Source organism: Lactuca virosa, chromosome 8 (assembly GCF_052849685.1).
Source record: "Lactuca virosa cultivar CGN04683 chromosome 8, Lactuca_virosa_CGN04683_v6, whole genome shotgun sequence".
Taxonomy (NCBI): Eukaryota; Viridiplantae; Streptophyta; class Magnoliopsida; order Asterales; family Asteraceae; genus Lactuca; species Lactuca virosa.
The window spans coordinates 105,279,033-105,296,833 of NC_136433.1; the positions used below are offsets into that span (position 1 = coordinate 105,279,033).

The following is a 17,801-nucleotide window of genomic DNA, read 5'->3' on the forward strand; positions in this document are numbered from 1 at the left end:
CTCAAAAACGTATGGAAACCCTAGAAGGAAGCTTGTCCACGTTTTTGAGGCATAAGGGCTCTATATTTAGTGAGGCTATTAGGGTTATCTAACAAGGAAACCCTAATTTGGATGCTTAAGCCCTAAGCAACCCATGGACTCCTTTCCTTAAGGGCTTTGGACGATTTCTAATGGGTTTCCCCATAGAATTCGTCCACTCCTTAATATAAGGCAATCCATAGCCCAAATTGCAATTATCTTATAATTACAATTCCAGTCCCTTAAGTTTAATTAATCTCTTTTAGTCACAAAACTAATTACTAATTAATTCTTGACTAATATTAATTAAACAATATGATTTCTCCTTTAATATATTATTCTCATAATATATTAAGAAATCATATTTAATCCTTTCTCTCCATAATTCATCCTATCAAGTTGCTTTGGTGAAGGCAACCCAAAAGGACCATGCACCATCGGGTCAAGTACATACCAAAATAGTTATGGACTTAGACACTAATCCAACATATGGGTGGAGGTCAGGGTGGAGCGGAGCCTCCGAGGGCTCAGGGACGCGCTTTCCAGCTTACAGCAGAGGAGGTCAGGGCAGAGCCGGATGCAGCTGCGGGTTTGTTTCCTTTTTGATATCTTGTTATTTGCTGATTATGTGGTATTGTAAATCTGTTCGCCTTTTTCGCATGATTCATAGTATGATTGGGGATCTTAGTAGTTAGGAGTTGTAGTTGGTTAGCGTTCAGGAGGATTCTTGGTCGAAAGATAAGGCATATGATCTCGTTGCTTGGAATAGCAACTGCGTTGCGAGAAGTATTCAGTTGGGATTCGAACTTCCTTGGAGTTCGGGATGTGCGATGTCGGGAGAGTGACCTGTGGAGGTTGCTCACTCCGGAGGGATTTAGTTCCTGGAGAAGAGGGGGAAACCTTATCAAGTAAGGTCAATCGAGTTATGCCGGTTTGTCAGCGAAAGTTAGGAGAATTGGAAAATTCACAGGTAAAACAACAAGTATTCAAGGTAGGTTAGCTGTTTGGATTTATCAGTGTTGTTAGCCGAGAGTGTGGCATGATTGGAGCAAGTGATAGACAAGTGGGGCAGGGAACATACCATGGTTTTAGGAAAGGTAGTTGGTCGATGTGAGGCCTGGGTTTAGGCCAGGGAAAGGATTCCGGGAACGGAACTGGAGTTCGGAACCCCAAGAGGGTTAGAACAGACTGCATGGGAGAGATTCCCGGAAGGGATGGTTCAGGGTGAAGTACGACAGTTTTGAGCGGTCCGGATAGACTGAAGGCCAGAGGGCGTACCAGTCAGACCGAAGGCTCGGGGAACGGTCCAGACAGGCTGAAGGCCCAGGAGGGCGGTCCAGACATGCTGAAGGTTCTGAGAGTGGTCCAGATAGGCTGAAGGCCTGGTAAGGCGGTCCAGTCATGCTGAAGACTCTGTATGTGTTAGTAGATCTGTATGCGGAGAATGAGTGACTGTGTCGCCATGCAATAGTAATTGATATGGTCTGGCCCCAAGTATTGATCATGATGATGAAGTTGGCTGGAGGTCGTGCGTGGGCCTTGTTAGTTATGTGATCGGATTCGGAGTATATGGGAGTTCGAGAATAGCAGTTGCTCTACATGGATAGTGTAGAGTGGAGTTTAGCTCTGTGGCACTTATAGGTGCGGTAAGGGTTGTTGAGTAGACTTCCTGGAAAGGGAAGGTATGTAGCTCCGGAAGGAGTTTGGGTCCTCTGAAAGGAAGGCAATGGAGTAAATGGATGATCGAAAGTGCTTGGTAGTAAGCACTGGGATTGTACCAGATATATGGAAGCACATACGGGTTGGATGCCCGTTGAGGTTGTGGCAATGTTGGATGATGCGCAGGCATGTTTTCAGTCTCATTGGAAGAAGAGGAGGAAAGTGGTTCCAGATTGGAGATTGGGACAGAGGAAGGTGAGATAGCAGGTTAACAGACTCGAGAGTAGTCTGGACCGGTGCTAAGGACTGTATAAGGATATTACAGTCGGAGGTCAAGGACCTAGAGATCGGGATAGGGAGGTGTGAGTGGGTTGCACTCCGTTGTGTCGAACCGAAGGGTTCGAGGGTGACGCAAGGACAAGGTCCTTAGTTCCAAGTATGGTTGTAGGCTTGAGTTATGTATGTGGAGGTATTCCAATCTGGGGTATTCCATCATGAGGATTCGTTCCAGGTTGCAAGTTATCAGGGTTATCGCCAATTTTGGGCGAAGGAAGATGGATTAGTTTCTTAGCAGAGCTCAGTGGGTGTTTGTGGAATCTAGCGTTGCAGGGGGCGGAAGCGTGTCCCTGATATGAAGGGTTAGTATTATCGGGTGATTCGTGGTGCTATTGAGTTGAAAGGCCGATAATCGGCTTGTAGTAGTGGCAAGGATGCCACGTGAGAATAAGCCATTTTAAGAGAAATGCAGAAGTAGGGTTTGTAAGAGTATGAGTTGATTGAGAAGTCGGAGTCTGCAGTGCAAGGGGTTCGTTCTGAGGCGTATACTGCAGTAGGCTTCGAGGACGAAGCCTAATTTAAGAGGGGGAGAGTTGTAACACCCCCAATTTCAATTGTTCAATGAAGGGCCAAAAGTGTAAGTTTAGGAAAGGGACTCGACGAATAGGTCCGCTTACTCGCCGAGTCGGAGCGGGAATCTGTCGCGGGTTAAGTGGCCAACTCGCCGAGTCGGCAGCTTGGACTCGACGAGTTGGTGCTGAAGAGAGAAAACCCTAATTCCGGGGGTTGTGCCCTATATAAAGCACATTATAACCCACCCTCAGCCTCTTTGCTACCCTTTTGAGATCCATAAACCCTAATTTTCGTGTGAGACTCCATTGTGAAGAGATTGGAGCTTGGAAGATGAATTTGGTGGAAGGAGCTTGAGAAATTAGAGGCTAGCATCAAGGGGCTTGTGTAGATCTGGAATCTACATCAGTTTGGGCACATCTCAGAGGTAAGGAGCCATTATCTTAAGCTATTTCCTTTTTGGTTCATCCTTGGTGGTTGATTTGGAGTTCCTTAGCTTGTTTGAGATCTATTTCGGGTTTGGAGTTTAGATCTGAGGTTTGCTACTCCAGATCTAGACTTGTGATGGCCTAGAATGTCATAAAGCTCCTGTCTAAGAGTTGTTGGTGAAGCCCCCTAGTCCTTAACCCTAGCCCTAATATGTTTTGGGCCTATATCTCCTTGGTTTCACGTAAAGTTTGCAACTTTATGTGAGGGTTAGACTGTAGAAGAGTGGATCTATGGATTGGAGCCCCTGCATGGCTCGAAAAGCCACTGTATGGATTGAGAACTGGAGAGACTCGGCGAGTTACATGGGTGTACTCGACGAGTTGTATGAACATGTGCATGGACTCGACGAGTTGGAAGAACAACTCGACGAGTCTGTTGAAGATTGCCTTGGACTCGACGAGTCTGTTCTTGGACTCGACGAGTTTGGTCGCGGAACCCTAACCTCTTCTGGTTAAGCCTCGAATCGGTGAGTCGAGGGACGACTCTGTGAGTTAAGCAGGATGGGACTCGGAGATCGTTGGACTCGACGAGTCTTGGGCGACTCGGCGAGTTGAGTCGTGTTATGGGAGTTTCTGAGTATAGGAACTCGACAAGTCGACGGGTCGACTCGGCGAGTAGAATCAACCAGGAAGGTTGACTTTGACTGAGGACTTTGACTTTGACCAAGAGTTGACCAGTTTGACTTCCAAGGGTGTTTTGGTAATTTTGGTATTTATGGAATTGGTTCTTTGGTAGTGTTCTGTGGTGAAGTTCGTGTCGGTGGTCGGAGCAGCTTGGTCTTATCCTTCAGTCGGCAATTGCAGGTGAGTTATCCTCACTATATCGACAGGGTCTACGACACCAAGGCCGACCCTTTATCGGATGGAAGTCTGGGTATTGTTGTTATGTTATTGCTTTGCTAGATTTGCATCCTGGTATTTAGGGTGGTGTTATGTTAGTGACCTGGTTAAGGTCGGTACCCGGTATATAGGGTAATGTTATGCTAGTGACCGGTTAGGTCGGAATCCTGGCTAGGATGTTGATATGCTGTGTGATCTGTTAAACTGTTTGTCTGGTTAAGGATCTGTTATGTGATTAGTTGTTTTATGTGCACATGGTTGTTTGACGGGGGTTGGGTTGAGGCGGGTCCTGCTTCGTGCTGTAGGCCAACATACCCGGGGCGGACCGGATATTCCGAAGGCCCAGCGAGCGGTCCAGATAGGCTGAAGGCCCCAAGAGGGCAGACCAGACGTGCCGAGGCTCGGAGAGTGGACCAGGCCGACTGAAGGCTCGGTGTGGGCGGACCAGTCATACTGTAGACTCAGAGAGTGGACCAGGTGGATTGAAGGCCCGGTGCGGGCGGACCAATCACACTGTAGACTCGATGTACATGGCTAGACTCGGAGGGTGGACCAGGTGGACTGAAGGCCCGGTGCGGGCGGACTAGTCACACAGCAGACCCGATGTACATGGCTGTTCTATTTGTGATATGTGATGAGAATGTTTATGTGCGGTTGGTATTCTGGGGGTAACTCACTAAGCTTTCGGGCTTATAGTTTCAGTGTATTGTTTCGGGTACTTCAGGAGATCGTGGCAAGGCGAAGGCGTGATCGTACCGCTCCTCATGTTTTATGATTTATGTGATATGGTTCTAGGGGACACTGTGATGTTTAAACTATTTTGAAAACGAGATGTATAAACTTAATGGTTTTTGAATGAATTAAAATGTTTTAATTTGGTTGAAATTTTTGGTCGTTACAAGTTGGTATCAAAGCCTTGGTTTGAGTGAATTGGAGGAACATTCGTGTGAATCCAGTCTCAAATCAAGGAGGGATTTTCAAAATGGTTTTCAAAAGGTTTTCGAAATAAGTAAAGGAGGATGCAGAGGGTACGATCAGCCAGAGCCAGTAAGTTGACCCCAAAATACCATATAAGTTATTTTGATTACGTGATATGTTAGAACAGCATGCTAGTAATAGGCTAGGGATCTTCAGGAATTGCAAGATAGAATTGCATAATTTATGATGCCTGCTAGCTTAGGGTTCCTTGTTATGGGATATTCAGTATTCCTCTAGGGGTGAGGATGGAGTGCTTGTTATGTATGTTTGTGCTTAGGGCGTTATGGTGATACTTGAGACAAATATGGGTAGGTGTGGAAGGTAGTATGGGCCCGTACTACTGAAAGCACAGGACCCATACGCGTATCAAGGAAGTCACAACTCTCTAGGGTATCGGTTATGAGATAGTTCCCCGGGTGGATATGTGATGTGTCTAAGATCTTGGCCACGTCGTGACCAATTAAGGACTAAACAGTCGAGCATCTAAGCACCTCCACGTCGTGGCAAGCCCCTGGTCACGTCATGGTTTCTAGAAGCAAGCCAAAATCTTCATTAAGAGCTTAACTCTTACAAATCTAAGCCCATAACTTCAGATCTAGTCATTTTAATGACTTAATGGATAAAGTTTCCAATTTTATCCATTAGGACTCCACCACAAGCCAAGATCTATAATTATATGTCCACTAAATCCTTAATGAGGCTATAACTTGAGCATGGACATAAGGAACTCCAAACATGACTCTTGGTCTTATTCATCAGAAGTTTATTGACCTTAGAACGTCATCTCAAGCTATGGAGTTCTTCAAACTACAAGAGCATCCAAGGAAGGGACCAAAATCAAGCAAAATGAACTTATACTTGCATCAAGAAGAACAAAAGTCAATATGAGAGCTGTATAGCTCCAACAACTCACAAATCTGAAGGAGATGATGGATCTAAGTTGATTCCTTGCTTCCTTGCACCAAAATGATTTTCCTCTTTCCTCAAGCTCCACCAAAATCCAAGAATAAGGTCTTTAACCAAGCTCTTAATCATCCACGGAGGCTAGGGTTTCGTGGTGAAGGGTTGGAGGTCGAAGATGATGCTCTAATCCTTGATATTAGATGTTTAAATATGGATGAAACCCTAAATATTATGGGCTTGGACTGCAACCGCTGTCACGTCGTGACGACCATCCGAATAAGCGTTTCTTGCATTTGGCATGCCACGTCGTGGTCATCCATTCACCACGTTGTGACACAATGTTTTTCCCCAAAACCCCACTTTTAATCTCTCAAGCCTTCAACCGATCTATCCTGGAAAACAGGTGTTATAAAAAACATTATAAAATATTATAAAAAAAGGAATTAAAAGGCAACATAATATTTTCAAGTTTTTCACTGGTTTTTAACCAATTTGTATAAAGAATTCTTAAAAAATAGTGTATTATCTTGAACTTTAACTTGATTTTTAGGGAATAAGAATTAAGAACCAATTTAACTTAAAAAATAATTAAACATTCTTGTAGATATTAAGGTTAAGGAATGATTTAAGTGGTTGAATTTGAAAAATATATAAAAATATATTCTTGTAAGAAAGTGACATTTTGTAAGAATAAAAGAATAAGATATGAATTAAAAGCTCATAAATAACATTCTAATAAGATATGAATTGCAAATGCATTATTTACATTTTTGAAGAATAATATAACATTATTGAAAAAACAACAAAAACAAGAAAAAACTATCTTATCTTATAACTAATCAAATAAAAAAGATTGGACCTTGGAGACAAACATTTCACATGTTATCTCCTTAAGTTGAAAATTAGTTCATATTTTATATTTTTAATCAATTTATATTTAATTATTTTTAATAATATATATTTATCTATATTTTAATATAAAATTCTATTTATGCACAATGTGCCGCCATTTGTTTAGTGTGTCTAGATATATTAACTGTAAATAAATTTAAAAATACTAGAAAACTATTTAAAATAGTTTTTGAAATAATTTTTTTATTTAAAATAAAAGATTTAAATTTTCACTAAATGTGTACTTTCAAACAATACTTTTTAAAAAAAGAAATCCAAGATTTTTACATAAAATCACTTGAAACTCGTTACAGGTTACACAAATAAAAGCTTTCACAAACCGTCAAATCTATTCATCGCTTTCACTACGATCCGGATATGCTTTTCTCCTGATAACATTCCCGTATCTTGTAGAATTACAGACGCAATCGCAAAAATCGACATTATGCCCGTTGCAATTCATAAATCCATCTCCGGCGAATCAAATTAGGGTTCCGATGTCGCTTAAGTTGTGATTGTCTATGCGGATGGAGTCTCTGCATCAAAGAGTAGAATCATGGATCAGAGACCAAAGAACGAAGCTCTTGAAGGTCACTTGGCCACAACAATGGCCTGTTGCTATGAAATGGCCTTGGATCAAAGGGAGAGAACACAGGAAACGAATGCAAGAAGAGTATAAGCGTCGGAAGACGCAACTTCACAATCTTTGTATCGCCCTCAAGGCCGATTCGCTTTCGGATTTGCAGGATATACTTTGCTGTATGGTGCTTTCTGAGTGTGTTTACAAGGTGTGTATGTTGCTCTACGTTTCCGAGTGTGCTTTTGTGATTTTTGAGTTAATCAATTTCTTTGAGCGTTTGTGCATTTTACTTTTGCAATTGGTATGCTCAAATCCCATTTCCCTCTTTTCATCCTTTTTGCTGCCTTTGGTTGATACTGGAATCATTGTGAATTCTTGAAATTGATGACAGAGGGATACTAATGTACCATAATAATACTTACTATTGTCATTACAGAGACCTGATGCTGAACTGGTTCAAGCTGTGAATAAATTTAAAGCGGACTTTGATGGTCAAGTTGTTTCTTTGGAGCGCATCCAGCCATCTTCAGATCATGTCCCTCACAGGTGGGTTATTATTAGAAGTATTTCATTGTTGTGATACCACCTATAAAAATCTTATGTGTGGGCATGTCTGTACAGGTATCTTCTAGCAGAAACAGGAGACACATTATTTGCTTCCTTCATTGGAACCAAGCAATACAAGTACGTGGTAAACTGTTAACATAACATTATGTTGCTCTTATGACTCTTATTTCTAGAGAAACAGTTTTCTTATTGTTTTGGAGTAATTAATAGGGATATGATGGCTGATGCGAATATACTTCAAGGTGCCATATTCCATGATGATGTTTTAGAAGATACTGAAGAAATTATAACAAAAAACTCTCCTCAAGTTGACAGCCAAAAGAAACTCTTTGATGATACTCCAAAGACCCTTGGAGCAAAGCCTCAAGGAGTAACTTCAACTAAACCTGCTGCTCATCGGGTAAAGTAAAGTAGCTATCTTTTTATCATTCAGACATAATTTCAATCAATCACCCAGTAGCATGGAAATGTGAGAATGAATGTACTTTTAGTTTTAGATAACATTTTGAATCATTCTTTAGGGCTTCATGTCACGTGCCAAAGGGATACCTGCTTTGGAGTTATACAAGCTGGCTCAGAAAAAGAAACGAAAACTTGTTCTCTGTGGACATTCACTTGGTGGAGCAGTAAGTTTGGATTGTCCTTGGTCTTTCTTCTTCAAATATTAAAATTTAAAATTTTTACTTTTTTTTTTTCCCTTAGGTTGCTGTTTTATCTACCCTTGCTATCTTGAGGGTGATTGCAGCTGCTTCTTCATCAAAAGAACATGAAAAAGTTCATGTAAAATGTATCACATTTTCCCAGCCTCCTGTTGGCAATGCTGCTTTAAGAGAGTAGGTCTTATTGTCTTAATGTATTATGGTTTCTTAATGTTGGTGTATGTGGTATGTCATATAACTACTGACATACAATTATACAAACAATCTTTTGTTTCAGTTATGTTAATGAGAAAGGGTGGCAGCAATACTTCAAGACTTACTGCATTCCAGAGGATCTTGTCCCCCGTATATTGTCCCCTGCATACTTCCATCACTACAATGCACACTCCTATGTACCTCCAGTTGACATTGTATCAGAGAGACAAAAGGCAAAAGTTAAGGAGGATGAAAAAGAGCAGTTGGTGTTGGGTTTGGGACCTGTACATAACTCTTTCTGGAGACTTTCCAAGCTTGTACCTATAGATGCTGTGAGAAGACAACTTAATAAATACACTGGCAATACATTTGGTTCTTCTGTGAATCCTACCACTGATTCCAACTTAACATCTTCAATCCAAGACACTGAAGATGCTCCACAGTCTCTTGAGATTGAAGAGGATTCTGATGGCATTTCCCTCAAACCATATCCCACCACAGATAAAGGGGATCCATATGAAACTATAAAAGATAAATCATCTAATAAACGTAAGGCATGGCATAGGGTACCTGCTTTGCCTTCATATGTCCCATTTGGACAGGTAAATTCTACATATTATATGCAAAAACAGTCGAGAAACTTATTATATATTATTTTATCTAATGGAGCTTGTCTGTTTTTCATAGCTTTATCTTTTGGGTAATTCGTCTGTGGAGTCTTTATCCGGTGCAGAGTACTCAAAGTTGACATCGGTAAGATTTATATTCTGTTATTCGTATAGATTAACATTTGGTACTATGTTAAAAATCCCTTTTCTTGAATTTCTCATTTTGTTTGCTTTGTTTTGGCAAAGACATATTCAGGTTAAGTCCATAATTGCTGAACTAAGGGAAAGACTTCAGTCTCATTCCATGAAATCATATAGGTCAAGATTCCAAAGGTACCCCTATCTTATCTTTCAAACTGTTGTTGGACACAAAAACCAACATATGGTTTATGGTTACAATCTTTCCTTCATTTTTTTTATAGAATCTACAACGATTGCATGAGAGATAGCTCTTCATCCTTCTTGGGAATGGATCAACAACAACAATTTCCTCAATTACAAAAATGGCTTGGTATTTCACTTGCTAACACTGTTGAGCTTGGACACATTGTGGAGTCTCCTATTATATGCACTGCCACCTCTATTGTCCCCCTTGGATGGAATGGTGTTCCTGGTGAAAAGAACATTGAGCCTATTAAAGTAGACATTACTGGTGTTGATTTGCACCTATGTACCCTAGTTCAAGCCCGTGTCAATGGGAACTGGTATTATTCTTTTCCAATTCTTTTCACATTTTAATTTTGTAAGTCTACTGTTATTTCATCTTTCCAATAATGTAATATTATCAACATACAGGTGTGCAACAAGTGTTGAAGCTTTCCCTTCTGGGCCGAATAATAATCATTCGGATGATGGAGTCATGTCAGGGATGCAAAAGATTAGGGTTTTAGTTGGGAGACCTTTGAAACGACCTCCAAAGCATCAAATAACCACAGATTCATTAATTTCAGCTTTTCCTTCTATGGATTTAAACCCTGTTGATCAATTGGGGAAATTTATGTGCCCTGAAGGTCTAAGTGACTTTGTTGTATTTTGTACAACCGATTTCTCTACCATCTCCAAAGAGGTTCATGTTCGCACCCGTAGGGTCCGCTTGGTTGGCCTTGAGGTATTTATGTCCAAAGTTTTAATCTCATCTTTTAGCGTGAATTGCAGAAATGGTCCCTGTGCTTTTTTATCTTTACCATGTTTAGTCCAAAACTGAGACCTTGTTCACTTTTGGTCCTTATTTTAAGTTCTATATCAATTTTGGTTCTCCAACTTTGTGATTTTGGTTCTAAGGACCAAAATTGATATGAAACATTGAAATAAGGGCCAAAAATGCAAAGGGTTTCAATTTTTTCACTAAACAAGGTAAAATCAAAAGGCATAGGGACCGATTCTGTAATTTACTCCATCGTTTATCATTTTCTGTAACAAGGCTTGAGTGGTGGGTTGTGTAGGGTGCTGGCAAAACATCACTTTTAAAGGCAATATTAGATCAAGGAAGGGCAAATATGTCAACCAATGTTGAAAATTTTCCCATGGATGTTGATGTTCAAGAAGGCTTTGCAGGTGGTTTATGCTTTACAGACTCTGCAGGGGTAGATTTACAGGTGCTTACTTTTTTTTTAATAACAGAATTGGAATTCAAGATTCCATTCCATGGACAATTTTCAATTCTGTCATATTCTTTCAAATTTTATGTTTGATGGGGAATGGATTTTACCATTCCAAGGACTCTGTGGTCTGTGCAAAAGACATAAACACCCTCCTCCTTATCATGGAAAAGGAAAACAGTCCTTGTTTGATATTTTTTACATATGATACAGGATCTGAACAAGGAAGCAGCTCGTTTCAAAAAGGAATTATGGATGGGGATTCGTGACATGAACACAAAAACCGATTTAATCATATTAGTCCACAATCTGTCACATAAAATCCCATGGTATACACTACAATCAAACACATCAACACGCCAACCATCCCTCTCATTTCTATTAGATGAAGCCAAAGCACTTGGAATCCCATGGGTCCTTGCAATTACAAATAAATTTTCTGTAAGTGCTCACCAACAAAAGCCAGCAGTTGAAGCTGTTCTTGAGGCGTATCAAGCAACTCCAACCACAACTGAAGTCATTAATTCATGTCCATATGTTATGCCAAGTCCTGCAACTGAAGAAATTATAGATCCTGATGTGAAATTGGGTCCTCATAAGTTGATTGCGGGCCCCATTAATTTAGTTAGACGCTCGTTTCAGAAGAGAAGTATGATTCTTCCTGTAGAGGGTGTCAGTGCCCTTTGTCAGCTTGTACATCGTGTCCTTCGTAACCATGAGGAGGTTGCTTTGGAGGTAACTTTTAGCATATCATATAGCAATGTAGTGTCTCTGATTTGTTTATTATATTTTTACTTGAAAACTCAGATTCTGTTATTAAAATGTGGTTTTTTTTTTTTTGGAAGGAACTTGCAAAAGAGAGGCTTATGGTGGAATTATCGAAAGGGAGAGAATCGGGAGCTGATGGGAGTCGAGAGGCGATGGCGATGGCAAAGGCAAACTCATTGACAGCTGCAGCAGTTGGTGCTTCTGTTGGGGCGGGTGTTGGCCTTGTCATGGCCATTGTTATGGGGGCAGCTTCTGCATTGAGGAAACCTTAATAGATCCATTGTTATTGGTGCTTTCTATTTAGTTTATGATTAGATTTTTGGTGGTGGATGAATCATGAATCATAAGTTGTAGATTGTATTTGTGTGGGAGTTAGGTGGGAGAGTTATGAAAATACATTTATTTATTTTATTTCTAGTTCATTATTATGTCCAAGCTTATTAAATGTTTTAAGCTATTATCCAACCATATATGCCAGATTTGCATGAAATGAGATGCAATGAAATGTATCATTAAGGAGAGATAAATGGTGTTTATATGTGATTTAGGAATACAACATCTTGTTTGCCTTAAATTCATACAAAAGAAACAAAATCCAAATAGAAATTATAATGTTGGCTCATCACTACAAAAACAGGGCTTCACTTGACACTCAAAAACTCACCGAGAACAACAGGAAGAACGGCTGGTGGAGCCATTGATGAGGCTGACACGGTTAGAAGACAATTCAGCCTTGTAGGAATCTGAATTCAGAACCTTCCTTCTGCCATTGTTGTAGATAGCACGGATTACAATCTGAAAAGCCTCTTTCACGTTTGTAGAATCAAGCGCAGATGTCTCAATGAAGAATAGTCCTTCCTCTTCTGCAAGTCTTTTACCTTCTTCAACACTCACGTCCCTAATATTCTCCAAATCACTCTTGTTCCCTACCAACATTCTTGCTGTCGTTGTATCACAGTGAGCTGTAACATTTAACATTCAACATTCAAAGTTACCTCAAATACCCGAAAAACCAGTTCATTATAGATAGTTTGATCAGTATGCAGGATGTTCAGGTCAGGCAGTCTCTAATTGAGTAGATAAGTTTTCATTTAGTTTCATTCAATCACGGATATGTTAAATCGGTTTGCAATTTTCATGAAAAGTCATGGAGATTTAATTAAACCCTAATAATTGTATTTGAATGAACGCCGATGAAACAGTTCAGCTGAGTATTCGGCGCCATTGAAATTGACTAAAATTTTGAACAGATTAGCAAACAGAAATGAAGTGAAAACATACTGTTGAGTTCATCAAGCCACCGCTTAATACTTTCAAAAGTAGTACGACGACTGATGTCATAAACAATAAGTGCACCGACGGCGCCGCGATAGTAGGCGGAGGTGACGGCGCGGAAGCGCTCTTGACCGGCGGTGTCCCAGACTTGGGCTTTGATTTCCTTGCCGTCGATATCCACCACTTGCGTCTGAAATTCCACACCGATTGTGGCCTTGGAGTGCAGATCAAACTCGTCTCTCGCGAACCGCGACAATAAGTTGGATTTGCCGACTGCAGAGTCACCTATGACCACTATCTTGAAAAGGTACTCTTCTCCACCTACACCTTCCTCCATTTTTTTTGCCTGAATTCTTGAGAGAGGTGTTGTGACTTGTGAGTTATGACAATGGCGTTGACGATGGTGGACTTTTATCCGTTATAGTTGGTCTTGGGGGAGTGAAGTAGTAGAGAAAAATGCGTGATTTACGGATTTTTTACGAGATATTTTTTTAGATTTATATAATAATCGTGAGGTCAAGATTAATCCGGTCATTTTTTTTGGCTTCGGACTTTATCCCGTGATAGAAAGAGTTTGGTCTGAAACGGTCATTTTACAAAACGCAAAAAACATAACGAGATAACTAACTTAAAACAATAAAATAAAAAAAACCTAGATCATACTTCAAAAATATTGTCATCTCACTTTTTATTTTTATTGACTTCTATTAAATTAGATCTTCGATGCTTCAACTTTTTTATGACATTTTTTCAATTCAACTATTTTATCATAATCTATCTAAAATGTTATATAAGACCTTTTCGTTTCACTAATCGTTTTTTAAACACATTATATTTTAATATAAACATTCATTCACGTATAAACGATTTACGTATTTCTATAATTTATATTTATATATTATATATTTGTTTATCTATAAATTTTAGATAAATATCAAATAAATAAAAGTACATCAAATGGATAAAATGAAATATTATTAAAGAGAAAGGGTTGATTGTTCAAACCTTTAAATTATATTGACCACTCAATATATTCTTACTGATTAATAAAAATGAGCAAAAAAGTCATGCACTCTAATGGCCTGGTTATTTTGCCACTTAACCAAATAGTAATAAGCTATAAAAAAACTCATTGGAGATGCTATAAATTTGTTGAAATTGTTCCAAAAAAGAAAGAAAAAACCTAATATGACTCTCTATAGTAGGTTTTGTTGGATCCCAACGTCTTCTCTGACTAAACATGAATTTTCCGGTTACCTTCTTCGGCGAAACATGAATTTTCCAGCTTTCTATGTTCTTGAAGGTGGAAGCTTAGATTTCTCTTTTCTCTCCTCTTTCTTTTTAGAACCAAGAATTCAAGAACTCAAGATTTAAAACTCAGATGGAAGCAGATATGAAAAACAGTTTTTGTGTCTTTGTTCTCTTTTTCCTGTCACATCATCTCTTTCTTTTCTTTTCAGAACTCAAGAACTCAAGATTTATCCCCATAACTCTATATCTAAAAACCAATTAAAGAAACATATAGTTCATCAAAATAAACACCAAGAACACTAACTGTTCATCATGTTCATTAGAAAAACACACACACACACACAAAGAATGTCTAATTTCATTGTTCTGATGCGATTCGAGATCCAAATTCTTTGTCCATTAGAATCGACATGCGATTCCTAGGATTTTAGGAACATGTTCATCCCTTCAAACGATTATGATTTCAAAAACACGAGTCATCCCCTTCAAACGATTACAATTTAAACGATTTATAAGGTTTATGGGTTTTCAAGAACATGTTAAAAAAACCCTTCAATTTCAAGGTGGGTATTCTAGATAGCCGGAAAATTCAAAGTTGGCTAGAGAGATGACCGAAAAATTCAAAGATGGCTGGAAAACACATGTTTGGAGGAAAAGACATCGAAAACCAACCACGGTCATATTGATATTTTCTGAAGAATTTCAAAAAAGTCAACGGTGGATCAAACACAAAAATAAATTTAGCGACTAACTAATGTGTAAAAAAATATAAATTGATTACCCTTACACCTCGTTATCCCTTTATTAAATTATTGGTTTTAGTATGAACAAGTTTATGTCATTATCTGCTCTTTCTCCACTCACTTTAGAAAATATTTTTTCATTATAAATTAAACAAATTTTAAATTTAACTTAACTACATACAAGTTGGCAGTTGCTATCAATTTCACTTTACGTATGGTTAATTTAAATATCTATAATTATATTTTTTTAAAGTTTGGTGGGTTTTTTTTCATTGTATATTAAATATTAATTTTATATAAAAACGCACACGTTAGGCATTTTTACGATTCCAAACCTAAAGTTATTTTTTTTTCTAAAGAAAACCTATAACCTTCCTAACCCTTTCTATTTTGAACATTTAATAGGTTTGAAGTAAAACTTTGGTAACACAAAGTTTTTTTCAAAACCTTCACATTCACGAGAGTTTTTTCGAATAACTAAAGGGTTCAAAAAACATTTTTCTTAACGGTGTATGAATAACTCAGAAAAGTATATGAGAAAATAATCCTCTTAAGGGGATTGACTCAACCTTATTACTGACCTATGAAATGTAATGGTTTCGAAAGCGAAATTTGAAATTTTATTTCCAAAGGGTTTAAGTGGCATAACCATCTATTTGGGTAGGATCGGAGAGACTTGTGTTGTCTGTACACTTTGTGGCCTTGTGGGTTGGGATACCAATACCTTTCGAATTGATATGTTGATCCATTTTACAAGTCATTGTTTGTGTTGTGATTGGTATTCTAGAAGGTCATTCACGGAGGGAAAGGATTCGAAATCCCTTTCTATGGTCTTGTGTGTGATTGCTACATGTTATCAAAACCTTTGTTTGTTCAAAATCTCTAAATTAGTTTTTGGTGTGCTATTCTTTAGGTTGCTTTCTTCTCCCTTAGGTTTACCTTGGAATATGCCTTAAGACGAGGGTGTTGTTATTATGAGATTAGTTGTCTTGGGGTTGGGCGTTGATGATAGGCTAGGTTCTTTAATTGGTTATCCGGGTCTTGCTTGTAGCTCATACGTCTGATAGGTGTGCATCGTGGTTGAATTCCGACTATAAAACATGAGCAACATCAAGAAAGAAGATCATAATACTTGTCCCAATGACTGTGCCCCGGGAGCAAGCTCCGATAATCAAGTTAGATCGTTATGTGAAGCGGACCAAAGTGTTTGATTAAAAATAAGGAAAAGAAGGAAAATGGCAACGAGTTTGATTAAAAATAAATATAACAACATTGATCCAAAGTGTTTAATAATTAAAGCATAACTTTAAACTTGTTAAATAACAACATATCATGAATGCTTTAGGATTTAAAGATATGTTAGGATTTTCACGATATGTAGCATGGCTAGGAGAATCAATAAATAGGGAGTTTGGTTTAAAAATATATAGAACAATATTGACCAGACATGTTAAACAATCAAATAATAACTTCAAAAAACCATCTCGTAAAACATTCGCAATAGGTATCTATGAACAGAAATGAAAAATACTATATGAAGATGATATGCATAACAACTTGATATGATATGATGACTATCATTTTCCGTTCTGCATAACAATTTTTTTACAAGTATAAAGTATTTACCAATACAAAACATTTTTCTTAAATTGTGCATCTCATACTCATACTCATAGGTTAGTGTTTCGATTTTGATTGCTACGGCAAAATTTCATCTATTTGTTCTTCTGCTATTGACGATCAACCTTCTGAAATGGCAACCTTCATGTAAGATCTGCTCTTTCTAATCATATCTGCTGATGCTTGATGATTATTTACCAATTACATAAACAACAATCACGAATTTCACCATTTTTTTTATGGATTAGTATGTTCGGGATCATAAATTTTGGACTTGGTCTTCGATTTTCAAAATGAAGCCCCGTCAATATCACCACCAGCAACGTTGAAACACTAATCACGTTGAGAGTTGAGACTCCAGATTTGATTTTAATTTTTTTTTTAAAATGGAATGAATTCTGATAGGGTTAATTTGGATGATTTTGGGAAAAAGTTGTAGGGTTAGGTGTACAATAATACATACATTCGATGCTCCGTCAACATCAACATCAGCAGCAGTAGAGTCTGTAGCTATAAAACCAACAAAAACTGATTTTCAATTAAGCTTTTTTACTACTACGACCTACAACACCCGTCAATCAGATCATCCCCACTCACTTATCATGTCTCCTTGCTTTTATAAAAACTAAAATTAAGAACATTGAAGCGACGTTTTTCGGCTCAAATCTTTCCAACTCGTCGTTTACGTGATGGATTTTTGTTTACAACATCTTTTCTTTTCTTACGTTAAGTCTAATCTTCTTATTATGTAGTGCTCTGCTCTGTTGACTATTGTGTTCACCGTTGCATTTATGTCATTTCTTTTATCTCAAATACCAATCACGTTATCACGGAACCTGAAGTTGTAATAATTAAACAATTTTGTTTAAAAGTTCAACAAAATCAAATTATTTAATTAACAATCAAGCTAGTAAGAGTTAAATACATGTACAAAAGATATAATAAATTGTAGGAATGAATATACAAATCTTACCTGTTGATCTATACACCCAAAGCTTACTTTATCTCATCGGAATCATTCTGTCTCCACAATTTTACACCATCGATGGTTGATCCACTAGAACATAAGAGTTCTTAATGGTAGACTTCAAACCTTGTACAAGATGTCTCAGTACAATAGGATCAAACTCACTTACAATGGCAATCTAGTTTCTCCCATTCAACAAGATATACATTTTGATGCATTTAAGTGGATGTAAATTGTACGAGGATGAAGAAGATTTTTGATCTTGCATAATATTCATTGAAGTATATTGAAATGTGAGAGCAAATTGGCAAAATTTTGTCAAGTGTTGACTACCAAAATAAAATAGT

At 38.2% G+C, this 17,801-nt stretch overlaps 2 protein-coding genes across 2 annotated transcripts; one reads left to right on the forward strand and one right to left on the reverse strand.

Moving 5' to 3' along the window:
* The first annotated feature begins 6,938 nt into the window (after nucleotides 1-6,938).
* On the forward strand, nucleotides 6,939-12,043 carry LOC145134046 (lipase class 3 family protein). The gene is made up of 14 exons (XM_079068970.1): nucleotides 6,939-7,411; nucleotides 7,640-7,749; nucleotides 7,825-7,887; nucleotides 7,981-8,170; nucleotides 8,292-8,396; nucleotides 8,473-8,603; nucleotides 8,707-9,226; nucleotides 9,312-9,377; nucleotides 9,489-9,565; nucleotides 9,655-9,936; nucleotides 10,028-10,340; nucleotides 10,675-10,827; nucleotides 11,044-11,565; nucleotides 11,676-12,043. Exons 1-14 carry the CDS (start codon nucleotides 7,145-7,147, stop codon nucleotides 11,868-11,870), a joined length of 2,994 nt encoding a protein of 997 aa, XP_078925096.1. The 5' UTR covers nucleotides 6,939-7,144; the 3' UTR covers nucleotides 11,871-12,043.
* Nucleotides 12,044-12,088: 45 nt separating this feature from the next.
* On the reverse strand, nucleotides 12,089-13,337 carry RABA5B (RAB GTPase homolog A5B). Its single transcript, XM_079068971.1, has 2 exons — nucleotides 12,880-13,337; nucleotides 12,089-12,560 (listed from the first exon to the last, which is right to left on the reverse strand). Exons 1-2 carry the CDS (start codon nucleotides 13,208-13,210, stop codon nucleotides 12,259-12,261), a joined length of 633 nt encoding a protein of 210 aa, XP_078925097.1. The 5' UTR covers nucleotides 13,211-13,337; the 3' UTR covers nucleotides 12,089-12,258.
* Nucleotides 13,338-17,801: the final 4,464 nt, after the last annotated feature.

What these genes read in the sequence shown, in the direction of transcription:
- LOC145134046 (XM_079068970.1), top strand. Translation starts at nt 7,145, where the DNA reads ATGCGGATGGAGTCTCTGCATCAAAGAGTAGAATCATGGATCAGAGAC. An exon ending in GGCAATGCTGCTTTAAGAGA is followed by an intron (nt 8,604 to 8,706) that starts GTAGGTCTTATT and finishes CTTTTGTTTCAG; the next exon opens with TTATGTTAATGAGAAAGGGT. An exon ending in ATGAGGAGGTTGCTTTGGAG is followed by an intron (nt 11,566 to 11,675) that starts GTAACTTTTAGC and finishes TTTTTTTGGAAG; the next exon opens with GAACTTGCAAAAGAGAGGCT.
- RABA5B (XM_079068971.1), bottom strand. Translation starts at nt 13,210, where the DNA reads ATGGAGGAAGGTGTAGGTGGAGAAGAGTACCTTTTCAAGATAGTGGTC. An exon ending in GTGGCTTGATGAACTCAACA is followed by an intron (nt 12,561 to 12,879) that starts GTATGTTTTCAC and finishes TAAATGTTACAG; the next exon opens with CTCACTGTGATACAACGACA.